The following is a 24,247-nucleotide window of genomic DNA, read 5'->3' as shown; positions in this document are numbered from 1 at the left end:
GGGCTTACCCTGATGATGATTAAGGCTGTGTGTCTGTCACAGAGGTCATGGATTCCATGACTTTCTGTGACCTCCATGACTTCTACAGCGGCCAGCAGCAGCAGTTTGGGTGTGTGGGAGGGAGCAGAGAGTTGGGGTGCAGGGTGGCGCTTACCTGGGGGAGGGGAGCTATCCGGCTCCCACCGGCATGTCCTGCATCTCTCTCTGTGTTCCCCTAACAGTAAGGGTTGTTCATGGCTGATGAGGGAAAAATATGGGACAGAGTCATGTGCCAGCTCTGGGAGTATACTGGAAGTGGTGGCTCCCAGTCCAGCTCTTCCACAATTGTTGCCACAATAGCTGCTCTTGCAGCTCCTAGGCATTCCCAGTACAGTGTATGACTGTGTTGCTGCTTCAGCGGCGACTTGGGCTGAACTCTTTAGAATGTTTGTGTGCAGTTATTATTTGGCACAATGCCAAAGTTTTCCTGTGGAACACAAACAACTGAAGGGAAATGGTGATTTTTAAATAGTCTATAAGTCAGTTAAACCTGAGTGAAATTTCAAAGACCTATTGCAAACAACAGACATTCAAGCGTCTCAAAAAAGTAAAAATAAAAAATCCCAAGAAACTTTTATAATGCACTAGGCAACTAATCATATGGGTTGCTTCCAGCTCCCCCTGAAATAAAACAAGAAACCATGAAAATAACCATCACAGGCAATCAGGGCTAAATTCTCTCCCCAATATGCAGCTTGATTAAAGTGGGCATTATTCTGGAAAGTCTCTAGGCCGGATATAGAATCTTCCCAGTCCTGCATCTGGCTGCTCTCCGAGCTGCAATAACCCATGGAAGCGTTGCATCACACTCTGTAAGGGACTATGGCCAATCATCTAAAAGCCCTTTTCCACACTTACTGCTCATGGTGTATGTCCACATAGCATCTGGAAGCGTGCCTTCCCCAGGTAGGAAGATTCACGGTAGCGCTGGTTAAGCTAGTTCAATTAAAATAGCAATGTGGATGTTCTTGCACAAGTGACGGCTTGGGCTTGCTGCCTTAGTCCAAGCCTGCCCAACCCTGAAGGTCTGAACTCAGGTGGCTAGCCTAAGCTGCATCCCTGCCGCAACATCCACACTGCTGTTTTAAGCGTGCTAGTTCAAGCAGGACAAAGGTGAGTATGTTTGCCCAGGCCAGGAGGCAAACTTCCAGCTGCAACGCAGACATGTCTATGTAGCAGAACAACCCAGGGCTTTCCATGGCCTTTATTTGGGCCATATGATTTGGCTCTTAAAGTCCTTCTACATTGATTATTAAATGTAAAATTAAAACGATAAGTTTAAACGCATCATCTTTTTTCATTAAAATTTGAAGTCACCTTTTCTGTTTCTAATTGTAATTGAGAAACCATATGGGTTGTTAATATTTATATTTTAATTCTAGGCAATCATATATATCAATATTAGCTTTTAAAAATAATATGCTGAAAGTACACAATGGTAGGACTAAACAATATTTTGAGTATATGACATTAGAATACCAAAAACACAAAAAGAAAAAAAGCAGATCAAATTATTTAGAATGAATGGATATATTACTATGAAAAAGATAAGTAATTTTGAAAAGTTTAAAAAAAATCCTTTCAATTAAGTGAATATAAAATTATTTATTTTGCCTTTGAATTGCAGATATGAAGTTATTGTTGTTGTCATCGTAGAATTTATTTATTAAGGTTCTACAGCAAAGGTTGCCGATCTCTGCTCTACAGGGTCAATATGTTAGGATTTGAGTTCCAGGTAGGGGGTTGGAAGGGCACTCTCTCGCTCTCTTTTTTTTTTCAGGGTGGGGGGGCCTTATTTAAAGTGTGTACACATGTACATATACAAACTGTGTACTTTTGTATTACAAATATACTGTAAGTGCATAATAAATTAGGCAGTCCCAATTTCAGCCTCAGTACTAGTTCTCACACATAGATAAAGATCGTTTTCCTTTTCTACCTACCAATATCTATTTTTTTCTAAATCCTCTATTTCCTCTTTTTGCCTTAGGGATGGCATCATAAACAGAAGAAACAAGTATGGACGCCTTTCTGCCAAGTTTGCTTACTCTAGGTATTTGCACCTCAGCACCTCAGACTGCATTCATTTCACCTTACAGAGCACCACTGCATTCTTGGCATGCAAAATTTAATTTGGATAAGAGAGACTGCACATTCAAATATATGCAAAGGTGAATATAAATCCCCCCATTGACAAGTAGTAAATTCCCACCTCCCCAGCGACTAGGGTTGCCAACTTTCTAATTGCAGAAAACCAAACACCCTTGTCCCACCCCTGCCCCGAGGCCTTGCCCCTGCTTACTCCATCCCCCCTCCCGCCGTTGCTTGCTCTCCCCCACCCTTGCTCATTTTCACCAGGCTGGGGCAGGGGATTGGGGTGCAGGAGGGCGCTCTGGGCTGGGAGGTGGGGTCAAGGGGCATGGAGTGTGGGCTGAGGGGTGGAACCGAGGGGTTTGGAGTGTGGGAGGGAGCTCCGGAATGGGGCAGAGGGTTGGGGTGTGTGTGGGGGGGGGGGGGGGGTGTGAGGGTTCTGGGATGAAGTTTGGGGTACAGAAGGGGGCTCCAGGCTGGGGTCAAGGGGTTCAGAGTGTGGGAGGGTTAGCTCTGAGATAGGGTTGGAAGGGTGAGGGCTCTGGGGGGGGTCAAGGATGATGGTTTTGGAGTGCAGGATGGGGCTGTGGTCTGGGGCTGAGGGGTTCAGAGTGCGGGATGGGGCTTAGGCAGGGGGTGCGGGAGGGGGTTCCGAGCTGGGGCAGGAGGTTGGGGCGTGGGGGGGGGAGGGTTCGGGCTCTAGGTGGTGCTAACATCAAGTGACCCTGGCATTTCCCAGGGACGGAGGAAGTCTGCCTGGCTCCTGGGAAGTGGCATGTCCCTGTGGCTCCTAAGCAGAGGGGCAGCCACGGGGCTCTGCCCCCTGCCCCCACCTGCAGGTGCCACCCTCTCAGCTCCCATTGGCCCATTCCTTGGCCAATGGGAGCTGTGGAGCCAGCGTTCAGTGCGCCATCTGTGGGCGAGGGCACCACGCAAAGCCCCCCTGTCCACCCCTCCGCCTAGGAGCCGGAGGGATATGTTGGCCACTTCCTGGGAGCCACACAGAGTTGGGCATGGAACCTGCCTGCCCCACTGCAGCCAATCGGAGTTTTAGCGGCCTGGTCAGCTGTGCTGACTGGAGCTTCAAGGGTCCCTTTTCGAGTGGGCGTTCCAGATGTAAATCTGATGCCTGGCAACCCTACCAGCGACAAGGCCAGCACACACACCAAGGCCAGCACACACACACACACACACACACACACACACACACACAGAGCAGTGACAGGCCGGGCCTTCATCCTAGTTGCCAGTCTCTCCCCACTACACCACTATGACAAACTGTCTTCCACTACCCCTTAACAGCTGCAGAAACTAACCCAGCCTCCATAAAATATACATAAATGTGTATGTTTCAACAGCAATCAGATGGCTCATTCAAATGCATTTGACTCTGTGACTAAATTACAAAATCAAATCTATGCAAGTACATAATATGGAATGTGGCCGATAGTCATATATTAACATGTATGGAAGTGTGCCTATCTAAAGAGGCAACCTTCTTATATTTGCTGGGGCACTTAGTTTTGGGAGGAGCTGTGTATTGGAAAGGTTTCTTCAACTGGGAGATGGATAAGAGTGTAGTCAGGAAGGAAAGTAGGGAAAACTGGGCAGCTAGGATTAGTTGGCTGGGGATAAGCATATCATTTTCTTTCTTCTTTCCTTTTATAGAAATACAATATAAAAACTACATGAAGAAAGCTACAGTACATTTATGCAATGATAAAGCTGAAAATAGAAATGCACAGCAGTGACAAAACTCCAAAATTAAGGCTCCTAATAGCATTAGTTACATTGCACATATATATTAAGGCAGACCTTTAAAATCATAAATGGTACTCCAAAAATACTAAAGTACATATGTACCATGTACAGTTGTGTCTGTTAACACCTCTGTATGTATCTTAAATTTGGATTTTTTGTTACTTTTCTACTTTAAAATTCTCCTCCCTAAGGTTTCATCAGCACAGGGGGTTGAAATTAGTTATTTACTGTTTTAGAGATGTAGTTTCTAATTTTTAAAAATCATGTAGTCAAATTAATCTTTTTTTTCTTGAATAACACTACTCACTTGTTCCACCCCCAGGACTAGTAAGAACCAGTGAAGGATGTGGAGCTTCCATGCTTTTATGAAGTGTGGCCACAGCAATAATTTTCCGTTTATGGATGCATAGCTTAGTGACATCTTCATCTGCTTTAACATCTTCAGCAGTTCTCTGTTTCACAGCAGCTCCAGGATCAAAATTAAATACCTGAAAAAAATAATCCTAATATTAGATACATTCATAACAAAAGGTAGCAAACTCCAAAAATATACCTGAACTGGAAATGCAATCAGGTTAAAACTAAATGTGCCTTAATTCCTTAAATAATCTCCCTCACATGTCTTACATTTCATGGTACATCAGCCTTTTAGCATGTTTTGGAGGATCTCTTGCCTCACCCCTAGACTGTCCTAAAATCTCCTTTATTGGATGCTGCTGGCGATCCCACCACTCCAGCTGCAGAAAGAACCTGCTGAATCCAGACAGTGGTGGGTGATACACACCTTCTTGTTTTTCCTGCATCCACCATGGAGGGTTGGGTCCTCTCTCACTTCCACCCATCTCCTCCTTTCTCTGTCCACCCAACTAGGGGAGATTGATCGAGAAAATGAATTCCTAAAGCAGTTCAACTAGCCAGCCGCTAATCAAGAGAGGACTGGGTTAGAGAGGGCACATGAAAAAGCACCATAGTTTTGGAATGATTAAAAAAATGAGTGGATGCCTAAGGCTGCTTGTAGTAGTAATGAGGCTACGTGGTAAGGGAGGATGGAGGGAAATAATTTACCACATTTCTCTTTTGAGGTGTGTGTTTTGGTGAGTGGTGGTGGGGAAGGAGAAAGAATCTATGTCCCAACTGCACTGCAGCATTGATTACTGTTAAACCAATGATAGTTTTGATAAATATAGAAAGCAAATAAAATAAAATAAAAGGCAGGTTGCATACCTTTAACAGAATTTTAAAGAAAACAGCTTTAGTGCACTATATATCCAGCTTAAAAAAAAAAAAATGAGATCACATAGGTGGCTGGGATTAAGGACAATAGTGTACAATCGTACACTAATATCAGTATTATGATTTTCAGGATTTTACCATTACTTGACCTAATTTCCAGATACTATATGAAAGGTACTCTTATATAGCTCTTTACTGCATATATATATATATATATATATATATATATATATATATATATATATATATATATAATGAAGAGCTATATAAGAGAGGTGGCATTCAATGTATATTAATAATTTATATTTTATAAGCAGAAAACAAATAAATTATGGGCCAGAACCCAAAGGTGTTGAGAATCTTACAGAAGGTGCTGAGTGTCATCAGCTTGCCTTGAAACTACTATATTAGTCAGTTTCATTTCCTGGTTCTCATACACTACTACAATGCTATTGCATTAAGTTTCCAACACTAAAAGCAAATGTTTAAACAAATGAAAAATTTAAAGAAAAATAAAAAACATGAAAAATCTTTGTATTAATATTAGGTTTTATACTCCCACTGCCAAGACTCCTTTCCTCCAACCAACCAACCAACCTCTGTACAAAAACAAAAATATCCTATATTTTGGATCTAAACTGCATAATATGTCCTCATAAGCGTACCATTTAAATAGGAATAAAATTATGGCATGGCAGAAATAATGACATAATAAATTATTTGATAGGCACTGTAGCATACACATTTAAAGCTACTTTTTACCTTGGGAAGAATGAGAGGACATTCCAAGCCACATTTGCAGGTTCCATCAGTCAACAGGTATGTCTTAACCTGCTCCAAGCAGGATAATAAAGACCCACTGGGACTGTAAAGGAATAATATAAATGAATTAATATTTTTAGTTAATGGTTTCAATGTACAGTTATGTGAAAAATAAAAAAAATTAAGATAGTAAATGCTTTACATTTTTATGTTGTTTGATAGCTTGTTTTTCCATCAGGAGACAGTATTTTATTGGTCAAAATCACACTACAGAAAAAAAATGCAGATGCAAAGTTGTTTGTGCCAGACACATTATTTCTGAGAAACCCGCTGATTTTAATGCAATAACAAAAAGGTGGCCCTACCGAAAAACACCCACAAGGTAATCAAATTTATCAGCATTTATTTATTCATATTGCAGTAATACTTTAAGGCCTCAAGCAGAATTAGGGTCCCATTGCACAAACACACTTATGGCCCTGTTACAATATAAGATCCACAGGTGGACTGAAGCAATCACATAGATTCCCTACCATGAAGTCAATAGAGCTCCAAGAAGGTGCACAAATACACCTGCACACTGTACTTCACCTGATCAGACCCTAATTTAAGGATGGATGTCACAAGACGATACATAGGCCAGTTAAGTGTACATCTTGATTTTGCTGAAACTAAGTTTACAAGCAAGCGATGTTACTCCAGGAGGACAGTCGTTATATATTTTTTGTGCTTATTATAGGTTGGCTTTTTATTAAACACAGAGGCCCAAACCTCTTTTTCTGATAAACTGGACAATTACTACACACTTGGGGTTCTATAACTCTCTAAAGAAGATCGTTGTTTCCATAGCCAAAAAGAAATCATGTTCCATCCAGACCAGTAATCCATGAAAGGAGGAAAGATTGTATGACTGAGGTCTCTGCTCCCAGGCTGCTCTTTGTTACTTGGTTGTCTAAGCTTTTCATTAAGAAAAGACTAACATTACTAGAGTGGGATGGCTGAATTTTTGGTGAATAAAAGAGTAAAGAGCCAACTATAAATAAAACTCCTATTTTGAACAAGCCAACAAACCAACCCTCTCTACTACATTGATATTTGGATCTATGAGACAGCCAGAATTCAAACATTTAAAACAGATACATGAACAACTAATTTTAGACAATAAAAATATTAAGCTACACTCAGGGTCAACAACTGCATATGACATTTCTATATGACAGAGGTTTAAATCATTAATTTTTCTTTTGAAGCTGACTGGAGCATTCCAATTTATTTATGAAATAATTAATTAAACTTAACAATACTTTAAGTTTTTGTATATAACACAATCATATAAGATCTGAAGTGCATGGGATGTTAAACTTTTAGATTAAAGTTTCATGTGAAGAAAAATAAAATTAAACAGTAATTTAAAAAGCATACAACAAAGGTATGAGGATAAAAGTTAGGTTGGAAAGAAAAATGCTTCCTCCTCTAAACTGAAACACTCTAAAACAGCTCTTACTCCTCTGAAAAGACTCAGGCATAATTTTACTATAGGATGATTAAAGCAAGATCCTCTCATTATTACTTCTTCACTCAACAAGTATTATCCCTAGTTTTCAATATTGTCTCTGGAATTCCAGAACTAACTAGTCACGTAGCGCTAAATGGAACTGTTACAATCTGTTCTGAATAAGCACACCACGGAACAAATTGTCACTTAGGTTACATCTACACTGCTGAGTTAATTTAGGTTCTTATTCATGTGTTGCCCCAACCCCCACTCTTGTCCATATACAAAACCCTCTCACCTGAGTTTAAGTGGTGCTTTAAATACAGATTAGTTGGCACAGTTGGGGGTATGAGTTAGCTCTAAGGCATGGAGGCCAGGAAAACATTCAAGAGCTTATGTGGGATCTCTTGCAGGTCCTCCACTGGTATCTTAAGGAAACTGGCTACATGTCTGAGCAAACCTTGAAAGCTCTTGTAATCATATGGGTGAGAAGGTACAGATGGGATGATAGTAGCTGGCATCATCTGATATTGAGCCTGAGGCTACTCCTCCTCAAATAGTTCCTCAGGGAGATCAGATTCATGGGCTGAAAACTTAGACTCTGTAGTTTTCCTGGGATGGTGTAAGGGAGGAGGTTCTCACCCACAGAAGTCATGCAGAAGTGAGACATCTTGAGTGGTGAAGACAGGACAATGTTGGAACACTACAAGCAAAAGGGTCTGGGGACCAGGAAGAAGGATACTAGGGTATATGCCTTCACTTATACCCCCTACGAGATCTAAACATGTCTGAAGCCCTTGACACTTCCTCGTATTCATAAGGTTCAAAAAAGGGGGTCCCCTGGAGAATATACAGGGGATCCCTTCATGCTGTGTTGGGAATCTGAAGATGAAAAAAAACATTGTAGATCTGAAGGGCAGCGAGGAGCTGCCAAAGCTGGGGTTGTAGGTTGCATTAGAGTAAGCTGAGAGATAACAATGCTTAGCCAGGAGCTCAGTGCTGATGAGGTAGAAGGCATTGCTATCATAGTGGCAATGTTTAGATCTGTGGAGTGCAGTGGAGAACACAACTCATCTAAGACCTGAAGATCCCTCAGTACCACATACTTCCTTGGTACTGAGAGAAGTGGTCCCGTAAACCTTGGGGTGGGAGCAGACAACACTGGGGTTCACAGTGCTGATGAGTCTAGTTTCACACACTCATGCTGAAGTGAGCAGCACCAAAGAGACTAGTACCAATGGTATTGGTACCATAATAGCCAGTGCTGAAGTGCTCAGCGCTGAGGTAGCCCCTGCTGCTCTGGCCTCAGTAACAGACACAGGTTAACTTTCAATCCTAAAGCGGTGAAGGAGTCCTGATACCATGCTCCTAGGGAGCTCAGCGCGTGGAGACTCCTTTCATTGGGAGCAGTGGGGTGACCTGAACTTCGTTTTTACTGGAAATTCCCAGGTGGCATTTGCCTTTGCTTTTCTCAGAGGGGTGATGCTCCTTCTTCTCTGAAGACTTAGCTTTAACAGTCCTACCTACATCCAAAGCTGGTCTTTGAAGATGAAGCCTGGGAGCCAGAACTCACAGAGGCACTTCTGGACAGAGGTGAAACTTCTTGAGAGTTGCCTGCCCTACCCAGATCAGACCCCAGACCAACAAAAAACAAAAAAATGTTTAGACATGCCCTCTTGCCTTTTGAAGTCTTCTTAGAAAAGGACTTGCACACCAAGCCTTTGTCAGGGATATAGGCTCCCCAAGACAAAAATGGGAACTGATATTTCCCATTGTTTAATGGAATACTTAGAGTTGGACAACTTTGTATGGGGCATCTCTAAGCCCCAGGACTGGGAAGACGTTCCTGATAAGATTAAAAAAGGATGGAAGGTAGGTAAAACTTCCAAAACTTAAAAAATAATCAAAAATCTGTCAACAGGTAACTCTCTTAACTAACCATACCTTTCAGTAACATACAGAATCATCTACAAGAGACTGTGAAAAATGTTGAACCCAGATGCAGACACTAAGAAGCTCCATTACATAGTCATGGGAAGTAAGAGGAACTGAGTGATGGTTGAGCCCACTCCAGCATTTCTAACCTTGGTATGGGGGCACGAGGACAGTCAGGTTACATGAGTGGCCCTAAAGGACACTGCTGGCCAAAACACTCTGACCTCAAATGCCTGGAGTGTATGCACACCCAGAATGGACAAGCAAGTGAAGCAGCAGCAAAAATTTGGATGCCTCCTGTTTATGGCTGACGGAAAGGAACTTAGCGTGGCTGGGGCTGTGGTCTCTTGTACTGTATTAACTCACCTAACATCTGGATCTGCAAAACAGTATTGTACATGGCATACAGAAAGTTGGGACAACTGTGGCCAGGAGCTGGAGAGCTGCAGAAGCAGTTCTTGATGTTTACAGCTATTACAGGGATTATCCTCTTAACTTCCTTGCACAAGGAAGTTTAGAAAAGATGTAAAAACAATGGATATTTGAAACAAGACTTGTGGTTGGGAGGAAGCGGTAAACGTGGTATATCTTGACTTTAGTACAGCTGTCTCGCATGGCCTTCTCATAAACAAACGCAGGAAATAAACCTAGATGGTGCTACTATAAGGTGGTGCATAACTGGTTGGAAAACCATTCCCAGAGAGTAGTTATCAGTGGTTCAGTCATGCTGGAAGGGTATAACAAGTGGGGTCCTGCAGGGATCAGTTCTGGGTCTGGTTCTGTTTAGTATCTTCATCAATGATTTAGATAATGGCAGAGAGAGTACATTTATAAAGTTTGCGGACAATACCAAGCTAGGAGGGGTTGCTAATGCTTTGGAGGATAGGATTAAAATTCAAAATGATCTGGACAACCTGGAGAAATGGTCTGAAGTAAATAGGATGAAATTCAATAAGGCCAAATGCAAAGTACTCCACTTAAGAAGGAACTATCAGTTGCACACATACAAAAAGGGAAATGACTGCCTAGGAAGGAGTACTGCAGAAAGGGATCTGGGGTCATAGTGGACCACAAGCTAAATATGAGTCAACAGTGTAGCACTGTTGCAAAAAACAAAGTGAACATCATTCTGGGATGAATTAGCAGGAGTGTTGTAAGCAAGACACAAGAAATAATACTTCTGCTCTACTCAGCACTGATTAGGTCTCAACTGGAGTACTGGGTCTGGTTCTGGGCACCACATTCCAGGAAAGATGTGGACAAATTGGAGAAAGTCCAGAGAAGAGCAACAAAATGATTATAGGTCTAGAAAACATGACCTATGAGGGAAGAAGGAAAAAACTGGGTTTGTTTAGGATGGAAAAGAGAAGACTGAAAGGGGACATGATAACAGTTTTCCAATACATAAAAGCTTGTTACAAGGAGGAGGGGGATGAATTGTTCTTATTAATCTCTGAGGATAGGACAAGAAGCAATGGGCTTAAATTGTAGCAGGGGAGGTGTAGGTTGAACATTAGGAAAAACTTCCTGTCAGGGTGGATAAGCATTGGAATAAATTGCCTAGGAAGGTTGTGGAATCTCCACCATTGGAGATTTTTAAGAGCAGGTTAGACAAATACCTGTCAGGAATGGTCTAGATAATACTTAGTCCTGCCATGAGTGCAGGGGACTGGACTAGATGACCTCTCGAGGTCCCTTCCAGTCCTATGATTCTATGATAAATCTAAGAAGACTAAGGCAAAAGAGGTAAATGTAAAATATTTTGAGTTTGTATTAAGTGGTCTGAATAATAAAAAATGTATGTGATGTTATATCTGACATAGTTTCAGCTATAAAAATCTATGTGAACAATTCAAAACCACAGAAAAATAAGCAGCAGCATAGAATTATTCATGCTACTTTATATCAGCCCTAGTTAAAAAAGTACAGTAATTAAAACTGGATACTGGAATTTTTAAAACAAAGCGGCAACAAAAAATGAACGATAGGCCAAATTCTCTGCTGGTCCAACCTGGAACAGCTCAGCTGATTTAGACAGAGCTGCACCAATTAACACCAGCAGAACATTTGGTCTAATATTTCCAGAAGGAAAAATACATAAAGTTACTGTATATCATCAGGAGAGTCACTGCCTTAAACCAATATGTGCTTTCTGTCATGATTAAAATAAATAACTAAATAAATAATAAAAAGAGCACAGAATTTACATAATCCTCACCTGATATAGAGCACTCCATTTTGATCCATTCGACGTTGCCAGCCAACTGGAACTTGTACTGCTGGCGGACCTCCATCTTTGTCCCCTCCGTCACACTCCTTTCCGCCATTCATTTTTCTGTTTCTGCTTATGACTCTTCAAAGATATCAACAGTAAGATGATATCCTTATATTACATGTCATTATGGCCGTCAAAAGAAGGCCATTCAATACATCTTTTCCCAGATTGTACAAAGTGCATTGGGAGGCTCCAGCTCAATTTGGAACCAAGGCCTTAAAATTTGCCATTTTTTTTGCAATGAGTCAGTTTCCCATTATAATGCACATTAAATATGCAATGTTTATTATGTATTCATAAGGATGAACTACATGGGTAAAAATGAATGCTTCCAATTTAGGAAAATCATAATTCACCAATGCTCTATTACCTGTCAGAAAGGGGAGGGGGGGGTGAATTTCTTAGTTTGACAGCATGACTCCAAGCTTGATGACTGTCTAAGATAACTTGTATTTTGTGAGAGCTAGTCTCATTTTTACAGATATGAGTCAGAGTTAATACCTCCAGGTATTACACCCTTTATATGCCACATTCTTTTTGCTTTCTCTTTATCTTCCACTCATTATCCAAGGTGCTGAGGGTATCTTCCTGTGATTCTTTCATGACTTCACATTTCCAATGAAACAACCTGAAAAAACACATAGCTGTGTAAAACACATGCAGCTAAACAAATGTGCAATAAAATGATCTGAAAATTCAAATACCATAAGCCACTTATTTACTCTCTCTCTCATCACCCAAGGCATGATCTTGTAACTGTTACTCACTAATATACCCCATCTATTTAAGGCGCTCAGAATCAAACCTTTAGCACTTAAAGAAATTTTCAAGTAAACCTTAGAGGAAGTGTAAACTTGCAAATGTATATCGTTTACATATAAATGCCACTGAAGTATTCACATATTAAATCTAAGAGTGTGCGATGTTAGTCACTAAAAGGTTAACACGCAATTTGGATCAATGAAATAGCCCACTTTAACTCAATGGTAGTACAGAAGTATTCTACTATAAGTTACAACTGAACCATTTGCCTCAGTTAATGACTTAAAAAAACTTATTTCTAAAATGGAATTTAATTAAATGTTTTTAAACTGAAAAATTACTGCAGAATAGGCGAATATATTTGAGCTTTAATTCTACCCAGGTAATCAAACCAAAAAAAATCATAGCAAAAAGTAAGACAGTATCACTTGATTTCTCAGTGCAGATGTTGTATCCTAGTTTGCACGTTCTTCTGCATGATCTCATCAGAGCACCTACTGAACTGCCTGATTGGCACAGGAAAGTAATAAACTTGTCGCATAACATTATATTGTATGAGTAAGCCCTATTAAATATGTTCACAATGACATGAACTCCTGTTATCTCCCCAAAATGAAGACATACAAGTATTTCAAAAAGAATTAAAGCAAGTTTTATTAAGGTGAATCTGAATAGGAAAGATTTAGTTCAAAATATACTGTAAAAGCTATAAAAAATAGTTCTAGAAATCAAAAGGTAAGACATTGATGAATCTCCATAGCAGTAATGATGCTGTTAGAGCTTTTATTTTGAATTAGTTTAATGCTATATCTGCTCTATCTTTCCTCTTGCTAACTATTATTTTTCAAATACAATACTTTGTCTATTGAACCAGCTGATTGTAACAGGGAATGTGCTTCAAGAGAGAGATTTCAAATGTACTGCATTTAAAACATCCTATGCTAGTTCAACATTAAGGTTACAGAGAGAGAGAGAGAATGCAAAAATTAAAATTTCCTACACCAACACCGTCTTGTCTCTAATGCAAATATTTTGTGATATATACTTAAAAGCAAAGCAGTTATATATTAAGCTATGGATTTAACAAGAAAAACAGAACAATCCACCTCCCACAAACAGAACATTGAGCATACACATCCTATAGAAACACATACATTGCTTGTATCATATGGGTTTACTTAAGCAATGCACATTCTTTGAACTGTGCTATTTTTACATATGAACATCAAGAAGTTTACACTTTCTTTCTAAGACCCTTGTGTGATATTTACTAGAATGGCGTGATCTAGAAGGACAATGATGCAGGCTGGACATTGTCTTGGTTAAGGTTGCAGAGACTTGGGAGTAAACCTTCAGTTGGGATAAGGGAGCCAGATGCTGGTTTTGGGACTTGCTCCTCAGCCATGAAGAAGGCCCAAGGAATAGCTTGTAATCTTGCGCTGAAGGAATCCATTTAATATTTCCCCCACTCTGGAGGTCCCTTATGGGGATGTAAGCCTTGAAAACACACAGAATTTTAAATAAATACAAGTTTGGTGGAGAATAAGGGGCTTAAGGATTGGTCAGGGAAGGTCCTGGTTAAAAGACAAAAGTCAGGCTAAATCAAACTGCTTCTTCAAACCTCATGAGTTGCCCAACATATGCAGGGCATCTTGCCTGAAGCATGCACCTCTTGAATTTACATTTTGAACTGTAAATGCATGCCTTTTAATTTTTAAGTAACATAGCTTATTTTATTACTAAACTGGGAGGTCTTACAAGCGCCAGTGAACACAGAGAAAGGATACAAAGGAATAGAGAGTTAGATACATGGGCAGGAAATAAATGTAAAAACGTGGAAAATTTTATACTAATTTATCTGATGAATAATAACCCACGGATATTCAAATTATAGGGAGAAGCCTAGGATTTAGGTGTCCGGTATCTTCAGCAGTGCACTCTCAGATGAACGTCTCTGCCTTTGGAACTTCCTACCTGCCACTGCCCATACAAGCCTGAAGGTGGAGGACTACAATGGAATTGATCTAGGAGTCACCATGAAGGTCATACAGAGGCTTCAGCTGACACAACATGCAGCCTCATGTCTCTTTCAGAACTATATGTCAACAAGTGCATATTACATGTCCTGCCATGCACTACACTGATTTACCACCCGATATCAGACCTTTTTCAAGATCCTGGTCTTCCTTTACAAGTCCCTCAATGAGAAATAACTTGGAAACTACATATATAACCTACTGACATTGCAATGATGGACAAATATACTGCAGCTGATGGAGCCTAAGATGAGCTTCATGGAAGTCAGAAGCAGAGCTCTGCACTATAAAATTCTCTTCCACCACAGATCAGATTGAACTCATATCTTGTCACTTTCAGAGTTCAATATCTTCTCTCTTCTTTTCACAGATCTTTCCTTCCTATCCCACCAATACAGGATGCTACCAAAGAGCATGAAGACACTTCTCTCTCTCTCCCCAAGAGTTCATTCACTGCAATTTTAAATGCAGTAACTGAGGGAGCAGCAGAGATTATAGTCAAACAACTAAAATATAGTCAAACAACTTGCCTAGTGTCAGACAACAATAGACCTATCTTTTAATCTCCATATTTGGCAATCAGAAACCATGGTGATAGGCACATTAGAAATACAGGGATATGATAGACTAGCTAGAGTTTGGCAAAGTGCAGGTCACACCACAAGACTTTTTTGTGCAGTCAAGATTTAGCAGAACATTATTTTATTTTATTTCTGTTTGTTTGCTTTGTTCTGATTAGTTGGATGTCTTAGGCCAAGTCAGTTTTTATGAAGAGCAAGACTGAGTTAGTTTTTAGCTCTGTATATTATTACTATGTGTACTTTTGTTATAGCTTCTGTATTAGACAGTGAAATAAGTCTATTTCAGTTAGAATTAACTTTGTATAATAACATAAAAAAATCATCAAAATTTAATTGGGGGGAGGGAAAGCTCAGTGGTTTGAGCATTGGCCTACTAAACCCAGGGTTGAGAGTTCAATCCTTGAGGGGGCCACTTAGGGATGTGGGGCAAAATCAGTACTGGGTCCTGCTACTGAAGGCAGGGGGCTGGACTCGATGACCTTTCAAGGTCCCTTCCAGTTCTAGGAGATGGAATATCTCCATTTATTTATTTATTAGCCACATTGAAGCACATGGGATAAATATTAAGGAGAACTGCCATCTCTCACCCTGCTAATAGGACTACTTTGCTTCCTCATGTTGCTATTGAATGTAACCATATTGGATCCACTACCAGGAAATTATACACAATATTTGAAGATATAGTTCAAGTTATTTTTAAGTAACTCTATTTTATTGGTTTTGCAATGTGTTGTATCAGCTAACACTGATCAATACCATGATATTTAAAAACAGCTAGTGTTGATCAGATCAGCCATTTCCTATTATACATGGCTTGAAAAATATGATAAACAGTGAGAGTAATTTGCATAACTGCCTGCATAGAAATTTTAAAAATATTTTTAGTGTGTACAGTAAGGAGGCACAAAATGCTTGTTTCAGTCAAGAATATCTTTTTTAGACTAAGGCTTCTTTCTGTCAAGCCTTTTGACCTTGAGAAATGTTCAAGGCTGAAGGATATGCAACAGCAACAGTAGGATTTTAATAACACAAAAATAGGAGCATATGTATGATTTAAATACATAGGCCACATGGCATTGACATGTTAGTTTTTTTCAGATACAAGTATTGCATACAACATACTGCAGTGAAGGCCCTAAATAGAAAACACTGAACTGTGCTACTCAGCTTGGCAAACATGGGCTTCTGATCCTGCAATTTACTGCACCCGTGTGAAGCCAGTGACTCCACATGTAGTGAATTGCAGGAATAGGGCCTTGGTTCTTGTCTAGAAGAGCTCATACACAGGAGCACATAACATTATAATTTCAATCTTTGACTAGTCACATGCATATGTCTGTGCATGTATATGTTGGGGAATGCTAGTGGAAAGTGTAATATACTACAGCAGCATTGTATGCATTTCCACTATATTAAGTGTAATGATAAATTATCAACAATTATTTATTGTAGCCATTGCACATTACTATCAATGTATAATTAATAAAAATAAGCAGCTGACATGAACATTTCTGTACAAATCTTTCATTAGCCACATTGGTGTGGTGGCAATCTTCAATTATTTTATTATGTAGAATCTATAATAAGATATGCATGATACCAGAAATTTACATTTTAAACATCTGATCTTACAAAGTGTTGATCACTGCCAAAGCAGCACTCAGCATATCCCAAGTATCAAGCCTTCAGGCAGGCAGTAAAAAATGATAATGAAGTCCAATGACAGACAAAGGAAAGGGGGAAGAGATATAATTCAAATTGTTTAATCATGGCACACTTTTTTGGTCATAGATGCGTTTAATAAAAAACAACAACTGAATTATAGAATCATAGAAATGTAGGACTGGAAATGACCTCGATTGGGAACCTAGTCCAATCCCCCTGCACTGAGGCAGGACCAATTTTATTTAAACATCCCTGATAGGTGTTTGTCTAACCTGTTCTTAAAATCCTCTAAGGACAGAGACTCCACAACTTCCCCAGGTAATGTGTTCTAGCACTTAACTACCCTTGAAGTTTGGAAGTCTTTCCTAATGTCTAACCTAAATCTCCCTTGCTCCAATTTAAGCCCATTACTTCTTGTTCTGTCCTCAGTGGTTAAGGAGAACAAATTTATCAACCTCTTTATATCATTTTTTTTTTAATTGAAGATAGTTATGTCCCCCCACCCCCTCTTCTCTTATCCAGACTAAACAAACCTAATTTTTTCAATCTTTCCTTGCAGGTCATGTTTTCTAGAACTTCAATAATTTTTGTTGCTCTCCTCTAGACTTTCTCCAATTTGTTCATATCTTTCCTGAAATGTGGCGCCCAGAAATGGACACAATACTCCAGTTGAGACCTTATCAGTGCTGAGTAAAGTGGAAGAGTTACTTTTCATGATGTTGTTTTTATAATAAATGTTATATGAAAGCACAGGGCAAAGGATTCTAGATGGATAGTTAGTTGTGCAGACCTAGACAAAAGCAGTAAGTTCTTAGGAGAGAACTGAAGGAGGGGAAAGAAGGGCAGTGGCGTGGCATCACCACATCAGTAAGTTAGTGAACATTTTGGTGGTTCAATGTAGATTTCAATGCCAATAAGGATCAACAAGTGAATCATGGAATCAAAGAGAATGACAGCTTCCAAGGTGAAAGTGTGTCACCCACAGAATACGTGGCCTCGACCTAGCTTCTGAGATCCCTGCTTCTCTTACCAACTCAGGGTCTTCTATTAAATCAACATCAAAAAAATGATTGCTCCTCCTGACTAGCAATTTTTTTTAAATATCTTGTCAAAAATCTCCATATACTTGCTCTATCCTAAGGTAATGACTCTCAGACATCAGGGCCACCCATTCTAATATGCATATTCTGTGCGTAACCTCTTAGCAAATCAAGAGATGGGGAGTTGCTCTTCTGTTTATGCTGTCCTATCTATCTTGAATGCTCTCCCCCTCTCCCCACACCAAGTCACTGCCTCTCCTTATACTGTGCTTTAAACCATTCTTTTTAGCTTTGTTTTGAAGTTACTCAGGGAAATATGTTAAAAGATATTCATGTAAACACCATATAAAAACACTGTACTGGTATTTGTGTTATCACTTTTTAAAAAAAGCTTCCTCCAATTATTACTTTATGTGCTTTAGTTTTTAATAATCCATGTTCTTACTTTTTTGTAATTCTGCATTTTAGGATGTACGAAACCTGCCCCTCTCAATGCTTCCAAGTAAAACATTATCAGTTCTTTTTAAACCCATAGTAAAATGGGAAAATTCAGTGCAAAACAAAAAGTAATTTAGAAACTAAAAACAACAGTCTAAACTTGTGCATTATCACAAAACTACAAACATAATATTTATTTCACTGAGTTCAACTAGTAAGAGCTAAACTCAGCCAATTAAATGTTGGTGACCTAATATATCCAAACTAGTCTATACAATTTAAAAAAACTAATAACTCCATGAATGTCCAAAGCATCTACTGTGCAGCCAGAGAAAGGATACTTATAAGACTTGATGGATGTTTGCTGACTTGTGTGTGTGCAGGAAACAGGGCTTGCTTTTTCTTGGAGAAGGGCCCCAGACTCTAGACTTAACTTTCGCAAGAACTAAGAGCATCCACAAAACTCCCACTTTATGATCCAAAGACAAACCTCACTTTGCTTTCCCTTACAGAATTACTTATTAGCTTTCTTTATAACTAAAAACAAACACCACATGCACCTTTCCTTCCTGTGGGGAGAAGTTGAGAGAAAAATTTTACTTGCCTGAAAGTCAATTTATTTATTTTTAACATTGGAATAATTCTAGATAACACAGTGATGAGTGTCACATAAGAACACAGAACAACAAACAAACAGACTAACTACACGCTAACAAAATAGGAAATGCCCTTATAAAGCATAGCTCTGGGGATGGAAGCACAACAGCAATTTTTAGCTTCCCAAAGTAAATAACTTGATGTTCAGGCTATGCAAAGTTAAAATGAAACCTCATTTGGCTATTACTTGCTAATTATTAATCTCTGTTTAAGTATTTCAAAGCAATTAATTAGGATTCTCAACTGTCATCTAATTAGACAACAATGCTTGTTGCTTTAATTTATGGAGTGTTTTTAATTTTTAAAACTCCGTATTCTGCTGACTAATGAGATTAATATTGAACATTTTGTGAAGTGCTATTTTCACTTAAGCAATTAACTTAATCACAACAAATGTGAGGATAAAGGTTTCCTCTCTCTCCTGATCTTACTTTGTTGTACTGAATTTTAGGAGTAAAGTATTGCTGCACATATAATGACATAATACATTACTTTCTATTTTGAGGGAGACCCCCCCACGCAAACCGGCCCATAAATGGGGAAAACAAAGGATAGACTGTGGCAATCTTAAAACTGAGCTATGATGAATTGAGGAGTTGAAATGATACATTTTTATACTGCACCAGCTTGGCGTAAGGTTTGAACTACTGCTGCTTACTTTGTTATGATACTGGCCTCAACTGTATCAGTGTGTGAGCTCTGCTTTGTGCTGGTGCAGTATTTCCGCACTGGGGGTGGAACGGGCAATACTGTAACTACATTGGCCTAGTTGCACAGGTATGAATTTCCTTAGAGCAGACAGACTTTGATTTAACCATTCTGTAAAATGCAATAATGACATCCTGCTTCAGAAGGGTCTTATGTTTAATTCACTCATGTTTATAAAGAATTCCAAGATGCTTGAATGAAAGGTTCTATAGAAGTGCAAAATATAATAGAATACATTTTTTCCAATGTACGTGGTATTCATAATGTCTTTAAATCAAGAATGGGATATCTTCCAAAAAATGTGATGTTGTTAACCAGAAGTTATGGACTTGGTGCAGGAAGTAGGTGTGAAATTCTGTGGTCTGTGTTCATAGAATCATAGAAAGGTAGAGCTGGAAGGGACCTTAAAAGGTCATGTAGTCCATTCCCCCGTGCTGTGGAACGACCAAGTACACCTTAACCATCCCTGACAGATATTGTCTGACCTGTTCTTAAAAACCTCCAATGATGGGGATTCCACAACCTCCCAGTAGTTACCTATCCTTAAAATTATAAAACTTTTCCTAAAACCCATTCTATATCTCTCTTGCTGCAGATTAAGCAGATTACTTCTTGTCCTACTTTCAGTGGACCTAGAGAACAATTGATCGCCATCCTCTTAACAACAGCCCTTAACATATCAGGTCTCTCCCGTTCCCAGTCTTCTTTTCTCAAGACTAAGCATGTCCAATTTTTTTTAACCTTTCCTCTTGTTGCTCTCTTCTGGTCTCTCTCCAATTTGTCCACATCTTTCTTGAAGTGTGGCACCAAAAACTGGACATAGTACTCCAGCTGAAGTGCCGAGGGGGACAATTACCTCCCATGCCTTACATATGACACTTCTAATACACCGCAGAATTATATTAGCCGTTTTCACAACTGCACCACATTACTGACTCTCATTCAATTATGGTCCACAGTAACACGGGTTCTCCCTTCGGGCAACAAAAATTACTGTATGACCCCAGAAGGGGGGACCAAAGCTTGAGCCCGCCTGAGCCCCACTGCTACTGGTGGGGTGGGAGGCAGGTGAGGGCAAAGCTGAAGCCCAAGTGCTTCAGTCCCAGGCAGGGGGCCTGGAACCTGAGCTCCTCCGCCCAGGGCCAAAGCCCTTGGGCTTCAGATACAGCCCCAGGCACTGGAGCTTGGGTTTCAGGCCCGGGCAAGTCTAAGCCAGCCCTGGCAACCCCATTAAAATGGGGTCACAACCCACTCTGGGGTCCTGACCCAGAGTTTGAGAACCTCTTCACTATAATATAGCCCCTAGATCGTTTTTGTCAGTACTACTGCCTAGTCAGTTATTCCATATTTTGTATTTGTGCATTTGACTTTTCCTTAAGTGTATTTGTGAGACGGTGTTGAGGAACAGCAGCTGTACCAACACTCTCATCACTGTCACCAATTACATCGCCCCAGAGTAAACCTGAGAGGCACAGTTGTGCCAAATTGACAGATTGGGAATGGGATGGAGAGAGCTCCAAGGCTAACTAACCTATTAGCCCAGATAGCAGAAAGGCATAGGAAGGAAAGGGAGGGTGGGGGGAGTCTGGCGGCTTCTGAGAGTCAGAGCCGGGAGATATCTGTGAAAGGGAAAATACCTTCTGTCTCCACTCTCCTAGGCTGTGTGTGCTAAGGGGTCTATGCTATTGTAAATACAATTCTGCACAATTTGTAAGGATGGTGGGGAGAACACCGTAAATAAATTGCAAAAGGTGTTTGACCAGAAAAACGTTTCTGAGTGGTTTGTGGTTAGAAAAGAGATAGGAGTTGGATGACACCCTGTCACTTTTAACTTTTCTTTATGGAATTTCATCTTGTTGACATCAGACCAATATATTTTCCAATATATCACGGTCATTTGCTCCCCAAAGTGCTTGCAACTCCTCACAGCTTGGTATCATCTGACAATATTATAAGCATAATCTCCACTCCATTATGAAAGTCACTAATGAAAATATTCAACAGTTCTAGACCTAAGATAGATCCTTAGAGATATCCTCCCAGCTTGAAAACAAACCACTGATAATTACTTTTTGAGTGTGGTTTTTCAACCAACTTTACATCCACTTTACAGTAATTTAATCTAGACCACATTTCTCAAGTTTGCTTACGAGAATGTCATGTGGGACGGTGTCAAAAGCTAAATCACACCTACCACTTCCCAGCACACAGTAGGCCAGTATCCCTGTTGAAGAAGGAAATTAGGTTGGTTTGGGGCATGTTTTATTCTTCAGAAACTCATGTTGGTTACTCGTTATTTATTACTCTGTTATCCTCTAGGTACTAGTTTATTGTTTGATAATTGATTAACAATTTGTTCCAGTATCTTTCCAGGTATTGAAGTTAGCCTGACTGGTCTATAATTTCCTGGATCTTCTTTGTTCCCCTTTTTAAAGGCAGGTACTTTACGTCTGCCCTTCTCCAGTCTTCTGGGACTTCATCTGTCCTCCAGGAGTTCTTTTAATTTAAGACAATTGCTAACGGTTCACAGATTGCTTCAGCTAATTTCTTACATACCCCGGGATGAATTTTGTCAAGCCCTCCTGACTTGATTACATTTAACTTATCTAAATATCCTTTAAATTGTTTCTTTCCTAATCTGGGTTCTGTTCCTTCCGCCTTGTTGCTAATAATAATTGTGTTAAGTATCCGGTCACAATTAACTTTCAGTGAAGACTGAAGCAAAATAAGCATTAAACACCTCATCTGTTATTGGCTCTCCTTTCAAGTGGTGGACCTACACTTTCCTTCATTTTTCTCTTGCTCCAAATGTATTTGGCGAACCTCTTCTGATGGTCTTTTATGCCCCTTGTTAAGAGTAACTCTTTTGTGCCTTAGTCTTTCAATTTTGTCCCTACATGGTTGTGCTATTCTTTTGTACTCATCCTTAATAATTTTCCCATGTTTTCACATTCTGGCCTCTTACTTTTCCTCCTATGTTTCCTTTGCATTGGGATAGTCTGCTGTCATACTGTGTTATGCAGGTGGTCAATCTAAATGACCACAAAAATCCCTTCTGGCCTTAAAATACATGAATCAACGAAAGCGTAAAGTTTTTTATCTTGTTTCAATGATGGCTAGGGGAAAAAAGATAAAAATATTAAAAAAAATGTGATTGATAATGTGAAGGGTACATTACCTATCAATTTCTTTGAATACTGAACATATGATACTATAGGTACTAAAATGATAAACTAATAATACTGCCTGTTTTGAGTGGGGAGGAAGAGTTGATGAATTTTTACGTGCAAGTACAAGGAATTTAATGGTGTAAGCCAAGCCTTGTGCCAGATCTTCCTACCAATGCTCACTGCGTCTGAGGAGAAATAGTCTCCACAGAACTGTGGTGTCCCTCCAACCATGCAGTAGCCAGGATTGTGAACTGGCCAGCATACACTGTGCCAGGTATAGATTGCCCCAGAGAGTTTCCTCCTGTGGAGCAATGAAGAAGTTTGTGACTCTCTAATGCCCTTTATTCAGGGCAATTTATTTTTCATACTCTAGCACTATAGTCAGTGAACAACAATTACATAATTTACTCTTTCTTTAAAATTAAGTTATCACCGCATATTGCCAAACTGAGTTTAAAAATATAATGAAGCAAGAGGTTGTATCTGAACAATCCATGACAAAGATTGAACCATTGGAAAATTCACTGTAAATGTAGACTTTACAGTCTGCGTCTGTAAAATATTCACCTGTACCAACACTATTTCAGAACTATCGGGAAAGAACTAGGTTCCCATCATGCAACAGGCGTACACTGATAAACTAAATAAGAATAGCAGAGCTGGTGTATTATTAGTTTGTGAAGAAGTCACCAATCAGGGCCAGATTTATTTCAGTTCATGCAGGATCTGAATTGATAAGCAAAGGGGCCTGTGTGCCAGTTTTACACTTCCAGTCTCAGAGCCACTGACCCAAAGGGTTGTTGTAGCAGCTAGCAAATGCTGGAGGGCAGCAGTATTCTGACCATGTCTCATTCACTTGTTAGGGACTGCTGAGGTGTGGTTTAACATAGGGCCAACTATGCAACTCTCTTTATAGTATAAGACTTGGTACCGTATGTCATTTTGATTAAAAAACTACTACAATATAAAATTAAGATGGCATACATTAAACGGGTTAAAAGCTTTCAAAATGTAGCTATAAATGGTGAACCATAAATCAACCAGATGTGTTTCTAATGGGGTCCCGCAAGGATCAGTTCATGGCCTTATGCTACTTAACATTTTTATCAATGACCAGGAAGAAAACATAAAATAGGGTTACCATTTGTCCGGATTCCCCCGGACATGTCCGGCTTTTTGAGCTAAAAATAGCGTCCGGGGGGAATTTGTAAATGTCCGGACTCCCCCCCCCCCCCCAATGCAGAGCGCGCACGGCTAACAGGGCAGCCGGCCAGATGGTGCCACTTACATGGGGCTTGGACAGCCAGAGGGAGCACCTCCTCCGCCTCTCCTACAGCAGAGATCACTCCCTCCCTCCCTCCCTGCATTCGCAGATCGCCTCCGGCTCCTCCCCGCTCCTCCTCCACTGCTGCCCAGCATGCCGGGACGAACGGCTCAGGCCGTTCCTGAGCTAGTTCACAGAGACGTTAGGCGAAGGCAAACAACAAAGGGGCCAGGGGGTCGGAGAAGGGGCAGGGAAGTTTTGGAGGGGGCAGTCAAGAGACGGGGGGGGGGGGGCGGGGGGGCAGGGGGGGGGGCTTGGGGGGGGGGGGGAGGAGG

The 24,247-nt window shown here is 40.1% G+C and overlaps 1 protein-coding gene across 7 annotated transcripts in view; it reads right to left on the bottom strand.

Annotated features, from left to right (window-relative positions):
* MBD5 (methyl-CpG binding domain protein 5) overlaps positions 1 to 24,247 on the bottom strand; it is a 242,743-nt gene that overhangs the window by 69,669 nt on the left and 148,827 nt on the right. For 5 of the 7 annotated variants that reach the window (XM_034785449.1, XM_034785451.1, XM_034785448.1 and 2 more), the window contains 3 exons: positions 11,535 to 12,219; positions 5,887 to 5,989; positions 4,199 to 4,379 (listed from right to left, as the gene is read on the bottom strand). In XM_034785449.1, the coding sequence (XP_034641340.1) occupies positions 4,199 to 4,379; positions 5,887 to 5,989; positions 11,535 to 11,647 (397 nt within the window). In that variant the 5' untranslated portion in view covers positions 11,648 to 12,219. The remainder of the gene's footprint in view (positions 1 to 4,198; positions 4,380 to 5,886; positions 5,990 to 11,534; positions 12,220 to 24,247) is intronic. The other 2 variants (XM_034785452.1, XM_034785450.1) reach the window with 2 other exon arrangements.

This window comes from Trachemys scripta, chromosome 11 (genome assembly GCF_013100865.1).
Source record: "Trachemys scripta elegans isolate TJP31775 chromosome 11, CAS_Tse_1.0, whole genome shotgun sequence".
Taxonomy (NCBI): Eukaryota; Metazoa; Chordata; order Testudines; family Emydidae; genus Trachemys; species Trachemys scripta.
Note: the sequence above shows the minus strand (reverse complement) of the source record. Positions and strands in the feature narration are given on the sequence as shown.